Raw genomic sequence first — 16,030 nt, 5'->3', positions numbered from 1 at the left:
TCAGCGGTTATTCGTTAATGAAATCGAAAAATATTGCCGTGTGATGAACGAATAAAAACACTAACAAAATGAAAATCGAAAATTCAATGCGTTCATGCAGTTATGTCACTTTTCTCTCTTTCTTTTTATTTCTCTTTCATTATTGTGCTGTTTTCACATCGATCTATGTCCTCAATAGCCACAAAAAAGAGTGTGAGTTTATTAATTACGATGACGAATCCATTCCAATTCATTGGACAGGTAACATTTATACTATCAACAATTTTATGGGTCATAAAATCAGTGCGAGCTACTTTTTTTGTTGATTTACTTTAAATACCACCAAAACTGAAGGAAAGAGAGAGAAAGACTTTGAATGGAAAAAGGTCAATAATCTACAGAGGAATGCACAGCGATCATAACCATGACTAGCTATATTTGATGGAAAATCGATTCAATTTACATAATTACGAAATATGATAATATTAATTAATGGCGATAGGTGCGTGTAATACGCGATTAATTTTCCTAATACCGACTGTTTAATTGGAATTTTACACTGTTTCTGTGTCCGTTCATTCCACATTCATATCGAATTGTGAGCGCGAGTTAGAATGGAGCACGCATATGTTGTCGATGCTTTGACAGAATGTCAAATTGAGAACTTTTTTATAGAAGAACTGGTATCATTGTCACTCATTTATAATTGTACATCAAAGTTAATAGTTTTGCAGCTGGAAAGTCGCATTTTTCAATTACTTTCTCAGACCTTTTTGTCATAGATTTAGTCGAATTTTCTCTGGATTTTTTTTTAATGGAAAAGTCTCGCATTTAGATTTTGGTTCTTATTTTTTTTTCGAAATGATTCTCTTTTGGGCAAACTCCGATGTATCGCCCTCTGTATCTCCCACTCTCTCTCTCTCTCTCTCTCTCTCTCTCTCTCTCTTTCTTTCTCTCTATCTAAAAAAAGCAAATTTAGAGACATCATTATAATGTCATCCCCCAAACATTTCATTGTGAACATCTCAAAAATTCCTTGCCATCAAAATAAGACCGTATTATGCTTTCAGCGTGGTTTTTTTTCTACGCATCATTCTTTTTTTTTCTTTTAGCACAGCAAGAATATATTCCGCTTTTTTATGGAATATTAGAAAAAAAAAGGAAAGGATACCACTGAAGCGTACGCGCATCACCTTTGTCATCATTTTTTGCCGTTCTTTTTCTTCATCATCGTTCTGAATTTTATTATGTATTTATTATTATTGTTATCATTGTTATTTTGTTCCATCCATAAGTAACGAAACATCAGTAAAGATTAAATGGAACCCTTGGATGTGTTTTTGTTACTACTGCATCGCCTATTCTATTCATTCCCTTATATTTTATCATCTTCTTCGATTACCTTCTGAAAGATTGTGTAATGTTTTTCATTTCGCTTTACTATTTCATCAGATTTCGTTGGAGTGTATTTGTCAATTATTAATTTGAAGCCTTCGTTTTGTGTTTTTCATTTCTTTCGTTAGTCTTTTGTCTTCTACTGGAATTTTTTATGTACATTTACACTTATACGGCACCAGTTTTTCATTTTTCAACCATTTTTCGTTTCATCAGTAGAAGTAGTAGGTGTAAAGTTTTCTCATCAAATTACACTGACAAGAATCAACTTACAAAAATTTAAATTGATAAAAAAAAATGTCCACTAAAATAAGCTTCATTCTCATTGCATCGTACGTAATTTGTTTCCAATCAAAACTCATTGCTTGAATTTAATCTCACATTCTGAGGCTAACGAAGAATCTAATCGTATTCGGCATCAATAAAAGTGTGCATGCTGTTGCACGCGCTTACTATTAAATTAACTGGTAATCATTTGAGAATATATTTTTTTTGTGTGTGTTGTTTTGTCTCTTTTGTGATTTTCCGTAACAATTCGGGGTTTCGGTGCATTTTCCTATCTAATTTTGAATAAATGAATGAAGATTTGCATTGTTTCGTTGGCCTTTTTGCTTAGATCTTCCCTTTTGTCAGCTGATTGGTTGGTGAAACGCCCAACTAATAAGGCAAAATACACAATACGTGTATAGTTTCGGCACGTGACATAGATTTTTGGCCTTCTGCATGATTCCGATTCAATTGCATGAAATATGATCCGATGAGATACCACATTCTTTACTATTCAATTCGAAATTCATAGAAATTTAATGGCAAATAAAATATTTGTATTTCAAACAACGGCACTTTAACCACACTAAGCCAAACGGAAAACGATATGATTTTGTCTCCTTCACGTTTAGGACGAAATATATTTGTGTCACATTAAATACGAATTGATTTTGATAGGGATAAACCGATGCTGTTAATTATGGTCGTACAATTTTCAAAGCAATTATTATAAATTTGATGAAAAATTTATGGAATTAATCATTGAATTAATATGAGACAGATGGATTGAGTTAGTTTTGATTGGAACCTTTAGAGGTGATGATGCTTTTACACAGCGATTCAGCGACTGGTATCACTAGAAAAAAATCCGTATTAAGACGGAAGTGATTTTCTAAATGAATTTAAGCGCTTGGTGGTCCTGTGGCGTTGTCATTTTTTATGGATACTTTGACTCGATGATGCTTAAAAAAACGCACCCTCGTGTATTTAATCGCATCGTTGTCCTTTCATTTTATTAATATTTGTGATTTATCGGAAATGGTCAACTTTTTTATTTCCGTCTGAGTGTATTTTTTTCACAGACGAATCAATAGTAGTCACAATAAAGTGAAGTAGGAAATCGAAATGCAGAGGAAAGACCACATGGGTTGAAATGTACAAAATTTAAGGTGATTAAACAAGATTTCCTCCAAATTTATTTTATAAACGGTCATATGAACTATTTAGACGCACATTCAAGCTAATCTCCGTATGTCACTTGATTTATGTCAAAGAAAATCGTCCAAGTAACATTCTTATTATTCGTTTTCTAAAATTAACGTCAACAGTCAATACTCCTCTCTCTCTCTCTCTCTCTCTCTCTCTCTCTCTCTTTCAGACTTAAATTTACTAGTATATCTATTTTTGAAAAATGATGAAATTTTTAAAAAATGTTATAAGATTGAAACGAATGGTAATTAATTCATTAATTTTTTTATCGATTAATGTTTCGCTCGCATTTTATTTTTATTTTTATCAGCATGCAAAAAAACCAAATCCGAAACAATTAATTGGGTTTTAAAACAAGTTCAAAAGCATTAAATATGTTGAACATATAAGATGGGGCGTAAAAAATCATCAAACGTAAAAAATGCTTAATTAAATAAGCTATTTTTATATTCTGATAATTTTTTAATGTGTTTTAGTCGATTCATAAAAATAACTGGCGGAAATGTTGACATATACCCGAATATATGTTTTATATTGTAAAATCATTCATAATAAAGAAGAGCTGCTGTTCACTGATTGCCATTCAACAGCATTTTTCTCATATATTGACTGAACTGCAAATCAAAACCAAGTCACGAAGACACTATGAATGATTTTACAAATATTTGTTGACAGAATGCCAATCGCAGCAGTATGAATTTAATATTACGGGTTTATTGGAAAAATCTTCACTTGAACGATTACATTGAATAAACATTGTGGTTCAATAGGCGAAGCAACGAAAAAAATGCTCTATGACAAGACACTTGAAAATGGTTTTCATTACAATCGGGCATCATTGAGCGGAAATTGTATCAATAACTAATTTATAGGAAAATCGTGTTTTCATTCTGTTTGCATCATTTAAAATGCAAACAATATTCGTCGCTTAGTTGAATATTCAACATTCTAATGCTTTTCATTTATTAATTTCGGTTTCTAGTCCCGAACCAAATGCCATTCACTTTGAACCTGTACATATTTTCACCAAAAAGTTTGTGAATTGTGTAAATATGTAGCTGTGTTTTTGAAACAGCGTTAAAACACTAACGCTTATTTTTGAATAAAAAAAGGAAACAAAAACAAAATATTAGTATAGCCGTCAATTTGTATGTGTGACTCATACGAAGCCTTTGCACGTAAAAAGCACGCTAGCATACATAAAAATGTGTTGAACAAACAAATGGATAGAGAAAGAAAATGAAGAGAGAAAAATATGTCGACACGATTCAAAAATCGATTGGATAAACATACAGAAACGCCTTTTGAATAGGTGGAGTTCATGAGTGCCATGTGCCATTCTCTACTATTCGTTGTTTGTTGGTTAGAGGAATACGACTGTATGTTGTTGTCGGGTGTTCTTTTTTGGAGTAACGATGATCCACACATTGGTTGTGCGCACGACTCACTCATCAGCTTTGGCTATCTACACATTCTGCGGTGTGCATGTGAGCATGTTTTTCGATTCATCCTTATTTTGATGTATATAAAAGAGCTCCTTTAGGCTGTTGAACCACCGACGAAAAACGAACATTTCCATTTTTGACTGGCACTCTCCCATATAAATTGCGAGTCGTTTTTTTTTATTTTGAAGAAAATGGTTGTGCGAAAAAAATCAATTTTTCTCTTAATAGCAAACCAACTTTTCTCAATCAACATCGCTTTCATATATGGACAAAGTAAAAAAAAAAACAGAGAACACAAAAACTCACAAAACAAACCCCCTTACCAAGTAGAACAAAGCCTAATGGCCATCACATGTAACTACAGTTAAAAGTTTTCGTCACCACACGCATCAAGATAAATACGGTGGTTATTTTTGATGATTTTAGTAATGAAACTCAAACATTTTTCGGAGAAGGTTAAGATTTTAATTACATCTATTCAGTTGAAGCGCGAAAAAATCGCCCCATCGGCATATTATTTATTTCTTCGATTTTTGAGCGTCTATTGAGGTCCAGTCATATCGTTTCTTTTTACTAAGATTAATTGAAGATTTTTCTATTTTTACACTCACTTTTAGAAATTCGTGATTTTTTGTACTCATTTCAGCAATTCTATGCTCTGCGATTATGTTCAAAAAGAAATTCATTGCATGCAAAAAAAATCTTACATATGTATTTTGCACAACCAGCCGACTTGCGATGTATAATTAATAATTATAAATGTTTTTTTTTTGTTGATACGCAGCAGTACTATGTTGAAAATCTAGTACCATAAATGTAGCGTTATGTACAATTTGTAGGAAAATGTGAATTTTATATATGAGCCATACAATATTTTGAGATGGCTTCATTGGCAGAGAATGTCAGCTGCAAGAAACGATAAGTGTACACTGTACACTGTACATAACCGAAATTGGTGTGTATGTAAAGGTATGCCGCAGGAGTGACAGAGAGAAAAAGAACGAGTAGGAAAACAGGAGAGCTCACCATCATTGTTGTCATCGTTATCATCATTGGGTGTCATCTTGATCATCATCATCATCATCATCATCGTCATCATCTCCAATTGGTATATATTCGGTTGCTATTTTCAGTGCGGTGCTTTTTCCTCCATACTCTTATTACCATGACTATATATGTGTTGTGTAGTAAAAAGTTGTGTGTATGACTTGTATATAGTCATCTGGGCAAAATAAGTTTGTGAAATGCGTTTCTCTTGGTATGGGAAAAATGCGCGGCAGCAGAACCGTTTTTTCCACAATAATTCAAGATGAAAATATGTGTATGTATTGCGTGCTCACAGAAAAAGCGTTCTTCATATAAAAAATTTTTTTTTGTTGTTGTCAATAATACATATTTACAGCGGCACGAAAACAGCCGAGCTTGTTTGCGTGAGTGTACGTGTGCTTCGTAATGTTTCACCTGTTAGTCCTTGTTATTGCCATTTTCAATTTGTTTATTCAGAAAATATCGCACATCGGCGAATAAGTTTTTGAATTGGAAGTGTTTACGAAAGCATCTTGTTCGTACAGCAAACCCATTAGACACAACACACACAACGCATTTTCCAGATGATGTACGAGCAAAACTATCGTTTCAAGTTTAGTGAATTTAATTATACTTAAATATTATTGATACGTTTTTTGGCCTATTTACTACAGCCACTTGGTACATCTACATTTGCATTTTATTTTTACTGGGAGCCATCGTTAAAGTGTGTGCATGTGTTGGCTCTGGTTTTGCACGCGCTTTTTCATGTGAATGTTGGCTTGATCCTGTTTATTGATTGGATTCAAAAAAGTTAATTAAATTTGTCGTTGTTAAGTGTCAATTGATGAGTCTCTGTGTGCATTTTTTTTCTATTCAAATTAGTGACAATGAACTAAATAAACTCATGGAAAATCGATATATTGCCGTCGTTAGTTTCAAACAACTCGTGTTATATTCCATATAATCAAGCAATTCGTTTGGGGTAGAAAAACCTATTCGTTTGAGCTGAAAATTATTTGATTGAATTGATGAATGGTGAAAAATATCAATGAAACATTTGAAGAAAAATGTACATCAACAACTGAAAATAAGTGAACAAATGGTGTGCTATCGAGATATTAATCCAAAAAATCCCGATAAAATTTTTAAAGCACCTGTTATAAGAAAGAAAAAAATCACTAGCTTAAAGACGAGAATTTCAACGAAGCAACTGTTTATTTTCATTCTTCAAAAATCCAATAAAAATACCGCATGCAATGAAACCAACGCCTCTCGATTACTTTCACCACAGTGATTTTTCTAATTTTGACTGAAGAGGGAGAAGAGACCCATTATACACACAATTTCAACCACATGTGGTAAAATATATATCAAATACTTAAACATATTAAAGCCTCGTATGCAGATTTTCAATGAGACTCTCAAGCAGTCTCAGCAGAAGAAAAAAAAATGGTACAAATGCGAAATGTGATATTGCTCTTTTGACTCTGAAAGGAAAAACAATAATAACTTCAACAACCCCTTTCAATTTTCATTTGAAGTTCAAGCCGCCTCTCTTTATTGAAAATGCCATTTATTTCTTTCAATATAGTCAAAATGTGCACATAGTGTCAATTGTATGTAATGAGCAAAAAATGCTCATTATTGGAATATCAGTTACCACTTCAGGATCAATTGAGTTTAGCAACAGATGCTAAATTTCAAGGAAAGTAATACAACAAGTTTGCATAATTCTTTACTATGTGTTTGCAATTACCGATTTTCACATAAAACTGAAAAAAGAAATCAATAGAAGTGACAAGAGAAAGAAAATGATAATTTCATAAAACTCCGAAAAAGCATAACCGTACATTCACTTTGCAATTAATACTATTATTATTTATTCAAAGTTTGCTGAATGTTGCAGAAAATGATTAATTTCTCTGAGAAAAAAAACCATGATCAATTCTCATTGAAATGAATGTATCTCGGTCAATAATCGATTTGTTCATAATTACTTATAGTTCGCTTAGTCAAATTCCCATACGTTGGAATTGCAATTGGCTAGTACTACTGTCGGTATTTTGTATAATTAGAAAATGTGGCATTATTTCATTGCTCGTTTAAAATGATTGCTAAAAAAACCCCTCACTAAGCTGAAAAAAGAAATCATCGATCAAAGGTGTCAACACCTTTTTCGTTTCCGTTTGTTGTGTGCACCATTTTGAACTAGTTCGACTTCGTAAATCGGTGTAATCAAGTGTAATTAGCCATTTGCGTGCAACAAAGCTCGTATATTTTCAATTCAACGTTCTGAGCTCAATAATAAATATATATTGAAATGAGTTTTTAATTCCGCGGCCACACACACCAAACCTGTGTTAATTCACATCACACCCGTTTTCTCTCTCTCTCTCTCTCATCTTGCTCGTTTTACACGTCTTACATCACAAACTCCTATGCGATGAACTCATAATTTAGCCTTTAAGACGCAAATTATTGTTTACTAATTCAATTCAAAGCGGTTTGTATTCAAATTTACGAATTTGATACAAACAACTACATGATGTTTTCTCAAATACAAATGGTAGAAATCGTTTTTTTGCGGCTGCAGTAGCCACACCAGATTTCTGATTGTGAATTATGAAAAAGGTGAAACTAAGAATGAAATCTGTTTTTGGTGCTATGATTGGGCTTTTCGCCAATAGAACATTCATTTAATTCTCGTTAATTCTAATTAATGTGCTTAAATCCATAATTTAAACTGTCATCATTTGGCGATTATTTACCTTTTTATATGCGATGTACTTTTTCTACACACACTTTGCGAATGGATGAACATCATACCGGAAATTTTTAATATTTCATAGACGTTGCACATTTGGACACTTTTTCGTTATTTTATAAAATGGAAATGAATGTTTGTTCAACCATTTGTCGATTTCTTCTTCTGAAGAAAGTATTGCGAATGCAAAGTTGAAATATAAAAACAATTGACTACAGAGTCTGTAGTACAGACCCGCGCTATATTATTCTTGCCATAGACCCCAAATAAATAATAGTTTTTTTTATTGAAGATAAATAATTGTTCTTTTCCAGTATATGATAATCGTTTGGCCGCCTGAACTCAAATTCATTTGCCTTTAAAATGTGGGGTAATACTCTCGGATCTGGGTAAGTTTTATGTAACATTTTCTTTATTTTTCTCAAAAAGGTATATCATTTTCCATAAATATTGGATTCAAAATACATAAGCATCACCGCCTTCTTTCTGGTCTTTCAATGAACATTCTTCCATTTTATCACATTTTTCATTTCTATCAATGAATTGCTTTTGGACTGTCCGCCCGAATATTCTTTTAGGCATTTAAAAATGTAAGAAAACTCAAAAATCTTCATTAAAAGAAATGAAATTGGAAACTCAAATTCTGAAAATATTTTAAAAAAATAACATCGACGGTAGAACAACGTATGATATAAAAATTCTGATGATAAATAAATGCATTCATGAGCATAAAATAATCATAACAATAATGCTGGCGACAATGACAAAGAAAAATAAAATGTCAAAGTTAAGCCATTTAAATGTCGTCTTGGAAAAGAAATAAAATTAAGCAATAGATTGAAAATGCCAATAAGAATTAGTCGCATCTATGTATCTAAATATTTTTTTTCAAACGAAAATGCATCGCGGAACCAAACAACAAACATATTGACCATATTGTAAAAGTGATTACTTTATTTGTTATTTATTGTTGTGATCAAATTTTTCATCGAGAATTTCTTTTCATGTTTTATAGTTTCGGAAGTGAGTTTTAAGGCGATTTAAAAATTTTTCTGATTTTTCTAACGCCAACCATAAAGTTCTTATAAACGTATTAAATTGGGATTTAAAATAACAAAAAAATGTGTGAGTAACATTTCTTGTCTGTGGTTTGGTGATTTAAACGATTCGTGGAGTCAAATCAATGAATGGTTAATTGTGTTTGTGTCTCACATTTATTTTTTCCTGTTTATGAAAACTAAGAGATTTACACTTTTCACTCGATTTTCTTTACCATGATCGAAACGACAATTGTCGTACCTGTCGATGATACAATACTTCGCACGGAAAAAAGATAAAATTAACTGTTTTAGTATGATTTTTCAAAATTGAAATAATGAAATAAAATTAACCATCATTTTAACACAAATAAAATGTATTTTAAAATCACATTACTCACCGTGCCGATTAAATGCCACGTGATGAGATTTTGCTATTTTATATTCATGACAGCCCTTTTTTTCATTGGCGCAAAGATCACGCGTTTAGCACGTTATACGATAAAATCAAACGTGCAAGTTGAAAATAAACAATTTAAATGCGCTTGCTTGCAGCCACCATGCAAAATATGTGTGTGTATTTCATTGTGCATGTATGTACCCAGCGCATGCATGTATATATAATCACCAGCTAATTAAAGCATATGCCAAATGCTTTTTTTTCTAGTCTCTGATACACCCTTTTCAATCCGACTGCCCGTTTTTGTTTGATGTTTTGGTGCACATCTGTCATACAAACGGCACCGTACACTATAGTGATCTTACTTTACCGCAGCTATTCAATTTATCCAACTAGAGTGGATGCGCTGAATTATAACCGAAAATAATGATAATGAAAAACATTTAACAAGCATAAAATGATTACAAATTTAAGATAACAAAATTCATGGGAAAATAAATGAGTGCATCAAATTAATGCTAACGATAGCGTTCTATATTGATGATTGTGGTATTTCCTTTGAAAATAGCATGTTACATCGATGGTTTTGATTTCACCTACGCTCACAACATTTTGCCGCCTCATTCACAAACGAAAAAAAAAGTAACAAAATTTTACTTTTATTCAATTTGTTTTGATGTTTTTATTCTCATTTATTCCCCTTCATTTACTCTATTTTGTACATCGTATATTCTAGTGGTAAAGCGATTTATTGTCATAGCTTCGTTTATTATATTATGGGTAAAGTAGATTTTTTTATTGTAATTTTTCGAGTGAATTGAGCACTTTACTCCTTTTGTAGTTTCAATTCCATGGAAACATTACAACTCGAAAGACCGACTGTGCAAAATCATTATATAGAACAATCTTTGCATGCTTGCGAAATGTTTCAACCTCATTAAGATAATGACTATCAAATCGCTTCCAATTTTACCTTAATTAAATGAATAAATGTTTTTGCTGTTCGCATTGTCGAAATGATCGCTTATGATAATGAAACGATATACAGAAAAAAGATAAGCAATCAACGAGGGAGGCATTTCAATTCGGTTGCTAGTGAAATTGCGTACAGATTACTTCCTTGCCAAAGGATTACCTTTCTCTTCAACTCTCAGCCGAGTGGATGACTTATTTTGGTAACGTTCGCCGTTTCCTCTGTTAAACACATTTCGAGCATTTCCATAGAAATTAATCACCCGCCGATACACGTACTTATGAAGCAAACGCTAGCTCAGGCACACATTTATAAGCTAAATGATTTGGACTAATGCTTTTGCCTATCGGCCGCTATTAACATATGTATCATTTGTGTGCGTGCGTATGGAAAAGATTGTTGTTTTTTTTTCCAAAGATAAATTCTTTGTTCAGAAAAGTATTGAATGTGTGCACACGTAGAGTACACCAATTACCAATAAAAAAACATTTAGTTCGACCAACAGTCGATTTCTTGTATTTAAAAAGTATATTATTTCATTTCTTTTGTTTTCAGGTGTTCACCGGACGATTTAGGCTTTTCAACCTTTGCAGCAGCAGCGGCCGCATCAGTCAATACAACAGCACCATTTTCAAGTATGCCTTACCTCAAAACATCGCCATATCTAATGGCTGTCGATCCTCTACATTCAATGGGATATTCAGCCGCAAGTATGTAACAAATACTTTTCTTTTATTATTTTGCAAATGTTGTTTTGCACATACTACAGATACAAAATTCCAATATATTCGATTGTTGAAAAATCAGAAATAAATAAAAAATCAAATGTGAAAATGATTTATTGGCACAAAACACGATGCGAATGAGTAGATAATTGTTTCAGTGTGTATTTGTCGATTTTATGAAGCATCAGTGCCATCCCAATTAGTAGTGTTGTTTACATATGCAAAAAATGCCCTGCAGTTGTTTGCTTTGGCATTAGTAATGCCCCCAGCAACAAGCGCGTCGTTGAGACGATTACAATGAATAGCTGGTGTTGTTTGTGACGATGGACGGCATGCATTCCAAACTCATCATGAAATTACACGCGGCAAGTGTTTTGCTGCTTAAGCGAATTGGTTAATGTTTTCGGCGTTTGTTGATAAATTCAGAACATTTTTAGTGCATTAAACATTTGCTTGCTTGCGGTCGATAGAGTTATTGTGCCAAAGCCCCACTTATTTGCACTCGTATACACACACAAGCACACCACCAAATAAACAATAATAAAAGGCACGTGTGTTAAATTAAACGATTTGGGTAGTTTTACAAAAAAAAACTTAATACTCACATAAAACACTGCTGTAAACAGTAGCAGTCAGCATTGAGAGGTTTTTTTATGAAGAGTAATTCTTATTTTGATAATGGATTCTTACTTTAATGGCGAAAAAATCAGACAGTACAATTATGTTAGAAGAGAAAATGCATTTCGTGGTATTTATTTATTCTTTTACGATTGAACAAAAAAAATATGCGCAAATATAGTTATTAAAAAAAAATCATGAATTGAAATAAATAAAATTGAAAAGGCGTTCTGTACAAAGGACACCAATTAAATATAAAGATTACCACAAATATTCGTTACTATGATTCGTAGCAAATCAGAGGAAGCAACGACGTGAACGCACAACTTTTACTCGGCAACAGCTCGATCTATTGGAAACATTGTTTCACAAAACACGTTACCCGGATATTTTTATGCGCGAGGAAGTCGCTCTCAAAATTAATTTGCCAGAGTCTAGAGTTCAAGTAAGTAATAAATTTTATTCATTTCTATTTTTAGTGCCTTTTTTTCACTTTATTTGTGATTAAGTGTCCAAACTTACTTATAAATATTGATTTCTCGCTGTCTTTCTTCTTGGTTGAAATATTTTCCATAAAATCACAATAACAAAAAAAAAAGTAGTAAAAAAAATACAATGAAATGTTTTTTGTTCGAAATACGAACAGACTTTGCTACAGACATTGAGTCCTGGAAAAAAATTCATGATCACGTACCAAAAAACGTGACCTTTCATAATAATGAGTAAGCGGACACGAGTGTGTAAATCTTTTAGCGACTGACTTTCATTTATATTACGAACGAATAAATTTTGTGATTCGCACATGTTGTGTAGTTTTTTTTATAAGAGTGTGCAGCTGTGCGTGCTGCAGTCTAGATAGTAGCTATTTCATAATTTCATTAAAATATTCGTTATTCAGATATACATATAATTCGTGTCGCTCTCATAAATTAGATTAATTTCATCATTTACCATAATATTAAACATGCATACACGATTTAAATATTGTCTCAACTTATCTCAAGGTTTGGTTTAAGAACCGTCGAGCAAAATGTCGCCAAATTCAAAAGCAAAATCAACAACAACAAACCAGCTCTTCAACCACTTCGAACACACAATCGGCCACAACAACAACAACGGCAGCATCTGGTAATTAATCCAACACTTAAATTGGTATATTAATTAATAAATTATTCCAAAATCTACCTTTTCCTCCGTAGGCATCGGGAAAATTCGAACTGTACCGATGACCAAAATGAAAGCAAAACCAACAACGAACATTTCAAATTGTGCCACAAATAGGTAAACATGAATATTGGAGCGAATTTAAAATTATTTATAAAAAAGACGAGTAAAAAATTTAATTAATTTTTTCATTCAAAGTCCAATCAATTCACCGACAACATCCGCACCAAGTTTACTTGATTCGCCCAATTATTTTAAAATGACTCAAAATATTTTCACAACACCATCACATACGGTGGGTCATTTCGAGAGTAATCAATTGTATTTTGAAACTTCTATTTTAATACATTGTTACGTACATTTTTTATAGAATTTATCGGCTCTGTCTTCAAGTAACAACAGTGGAAATTCCATTTGGTCGCCCACAATGCTGGAAAATACGACATCCACGGGATGTTTAGATAGTAGATCGTGGAATCAAGCCGCTAGTGTATCATCCGCTCCGAATTCTTACCAGAACTTTTCCGGTTACTATTCGAACCTAGATTACTTGGGTTCGAACATGCAACAACAACTGGTGAGTCTCTATTTCGATTTTTTAGGTTTATTTTATTTTCAAATATTCTATATTCAATTTCATACATTTAAAAGTATGTTTTTGGTTTCATTATAATTTTATAGATACAGCAGTTTTGAATGCCTTGAATACTTAAGAAAATATTAAACAAAAAATAAACATTTTTCTTTCAGCATGAAAATGCACTGGAAAGTACCTGGATGAAGCGTGAAGAAAATTGGTTTTATAACAATCCCAACTGGGATGCTCAACGAAAATAAGCTGAAATGATTATAATTACTATAAGTAACTGATGTAAAAGAATGACAAAAAAAAATCGGTGAATACATATCGAATACCAAAATATTTGTATTTTATATCAAAAAAATGTGTAAATTGTATAAAAAATAAACAATTCAAAAGAAGAATGACAACGATCACACCATAAATTAATACAGAAAAAAAATTAATAAAAAATTGTTTTGTTTGGTATATTACCAATTTAAGTACTTCTATCTTATCTGCTATAATTTGGCATTTTATTTTTGCCAATTGAATGCAATATTTGATTGCAGTATGGAAATACCATAATATGGCACAGCCTGCAGCATACACTAAATTATTCTCATGGATACGCTAATCAATGGGCCATTTTCTTACTGCCAAGTTTGTGCATTTAATTGGAAGTAGTTTCAATGGATTTAATTTCAGTACTTTCGCTCCAGCCGGATTCGAACTCTTCAATGTCACTGTCATCGTCTATTGATCTTTGTATTGGTTTCTCTTCAAGAATACTTATTTCCTCATCGTCTGGGAATATTTTCTCCTCGATGCTGCGCGAAATAAGTTCGGCACGCTTTCGACGACTCTCTTCAGATCGTTGGCGAAGGTTTTCACGTGTTTGCTCCATCCACACTGAATTCGTCCAATACCAATGATACCAGCTCAATAAACTGATTGTCATGATGAAAAAGAGATTTACGCCAATTCCTAAAAACAGATTGCATTAGAATTAATGTTGTACATCTAAATCGATAATAAATGCAGTGAGATAATACCTATTGAAGCAGAGAGTATTGGCCAATGAAACATAATATACCGTAGACCAGAAAAATGTGCAGTTATATGTAGTGTAACCGAATAGAATTGAATTTGCTTCGATTGAATTTCCACGAAAACATCTGTAACTGGATTTTCTTGATCATCTTCGTAGCTTGAAAACACTTCAACTGCGATTTGTTGTATTTCCTCTTTGAAACCAAATATAATCAGCGGACTCATCACCAAAGTTGATATTGTACGCGCCAAATCTGACCGGTAATGAAGCATGGTCGAACGACATGCGTGATTCCGCATTTGATTTCCTTTATCGCGCATTTCAGCACACACCATAAACATTCCCAGCCGTAAATTTTGTTCGCTTTCCGGCATATTTATGTTTATTGATATACGATACGGTTGACCGACCATGAGCAATTGCTGTTTCTTTGTTAAAAGAACATGAGCCTGCGGAAACGAACATGGTCCAATGATTTCATCACATGGCCTGAAACATATTTTTATATAAGATTTTAATTTTTATTGGATAAAATGGGAAAATAAACTTTTTTACTTACTTGAATTGCATGTGAACTGGACGTGTATGAGCGATGATTGGTAAATATGTGTAATAAAATGCAATGTACATAAAAACAGCCATCCAAATGATAACAGCAGCAGCCAATGCAAGAATTGCCAATTTAATCATCACTTCGCTAGCTGAAATCACTCCTTGTGTTGTGCGATTTCGATAGTCATCGTAGGTGTGCTGCATTCGATCCAGTACTGGCTGAACAAAGTAACCACGCATCATCTCAAATGGCATCATCAAAATCATTGTAATTAAACCCATTCTTAATTACAATAGCTAAATTCTTATTTATTTCAAAAACGGTTGATGTTCACAAAGAAAATTCAAAACATTTGAATTTCACATTTGTTATTGAATCGACAAAATTGATACAATAACACTAACTAATTTATATTTGGAATTGAGTTATATGAGATCAAAGTCCTTATTTACGTCAACTAAAGCAAGACTTTGTCAACAAATTTATTTTAATTTCAATTTTTTTACACACCGAAATTGAGCATAATATTTTTCAAGTTTTGTTTTTATTTGGTACATTCGTTGGTTGACAATGTATCCAATTTTCAATCGTTTCAGATGACACTTCGAAATATGACATAACCTCACTTTTTGGTATTTTGTTTATAAAGAGCAATCGCGCATTCAAGAATGAAACTTACAACAACTGACCAGAAACTACGATAAGCTATCACTTTCAATTTATAAAAAAATATACAATTGTACTTGTCGATCTTTACATGATTTAAATTCATACATTTAAATACGAAAAGTATAACTCTCGGTGTTTCGAAAATGGACAACCGTTTGAAATTCGAAAATTGATAACCGATTTTGTATTA

General features: G+C 32.5%; 2 protein-coding genes across 3 annotated transcripts; one reads left to right on the top strand and one right to left on the bottom strand.

Moving 5' to 3' along the window:
- Positions 1-5,811: 5,811 nt before the first annotated feature.
- On the top strand, positions 5,812-13,998 carry LOC116343911 (homeobox protein otx5-B-like). Of its 2 annotated transcripts, none has more exons than XM_031772228.1 (9): positions 5,812-5,934; positions 8,403-8,477; positions 11,054-11,208; positions 12,135-12,286; positions 12,846-12,969; positions 13,041-13,122; positions 13,204-13,300; positions 13,376-13,582; positions 13,756-13,998. In XM_031772228.1, the coding sequence occupies exons 2-9, from the start codon at positions 8,452-8,454 to the stop codon at positions 13,840-13,842; spliced, it is 930 nt and encodes a 309-aa protein (XP_031628088.1). In that variant the 5' UTR covers positions 5,812-5,934; positions 8,403-8,451; the 3' UTR covers positions 13,843-13,998. The 2 variants fall into 2 exon arrangements, with proteins under 2 accessions (XP_031628088.1, XP_031628089.1); XM_031772229.1 differs by having other exon boundaries at positions 5,857-5,910.
- Positions 13,907-15,695, bottom strand: LOC116343910 (seipin-like). The gene is made up of 3 exons (XM_031772226.1): positions 15,178-15,695; positions 14,620-15,107; positions 13,907-14,551 (listed from the first exon to the last, which is right to left on the bottom strand). The coding sequence occupies exons 1-3, from the start codon at positions 15,450-15,452 to the stop codon at positions 14,238-14,240; spliced, it is 1,077 nt and encodes a 358-aa protein (XP_031628086.1). The 5' UTR covers positions 15,453-15,695; the 3' UTR covers positions 13,907-14,237.
- Positions 15,696-16,030: the final 335 nt, after the last annotated feature.

The sequence above is a fragment of the Contarinia nasturtii genome, unplaced genomic scaffold, assembly GCF_009176525.2.
Source record: "Contarinia nasturtii isolate CC-2019 unplaced genomic scaffold, AAFC_CNas_1.1 Cnas_scaffold_1037, whole genome shotgun sequence".
Classification (NCBI taxonomy): domain Eukaryota; kingdom Metazoa; phylum Arthropoda; class Insecta; order Diptera; family Cecidomyiidae; genus Contarinia; species Contarinia nasturtii.
This window is presented reverse-complemented; position numbering and strand designations above follow the sequence as displayed.

Bases quoted from the DNA above. Each gene is read 5' to 3' on its own strand.
- LOC116343911 (XM_031772228.1), top strand. From the start codon at position 8,452: ATGTGGGGTAATACTCTCGGATCTGG. The intron at 13,123-13,203 runs GTAAACATGAAT...TTTCATTCAAAG, and splicing joins TCAAATTGTGCCACAAATAG to TCCAATCAATTCACCGACAA. The intron at 13,583-13,755 runs GTGAGTCTCTAT...TTTTTCTTTCAG, and splicing joins CGAACATGCAACAACAACTG to CATGAAAATGCACTGGAAAG.
- LOC116343910 (XM_031772226.1), bottom strand. From the start codon at position 15,452: ATGGGTTTAATTACAATGATTTTGATGATGCCATTTGAGATGATGCGT. The intron at 15,108-15,177 runs GTAAGTAAAAAA...AATATGTTTCAG, and splicing joins CCAGTTCACATGCAATTCAA to GCCATGTGATGAAATCATTG. The intron at 14,552-14,619 runs GTATTATCTCAC...ATCTGTTTTTAG, and splicing joins AATACTCTCTGCTTCAATAG to GAATTGGCGTAAATCTCTTT.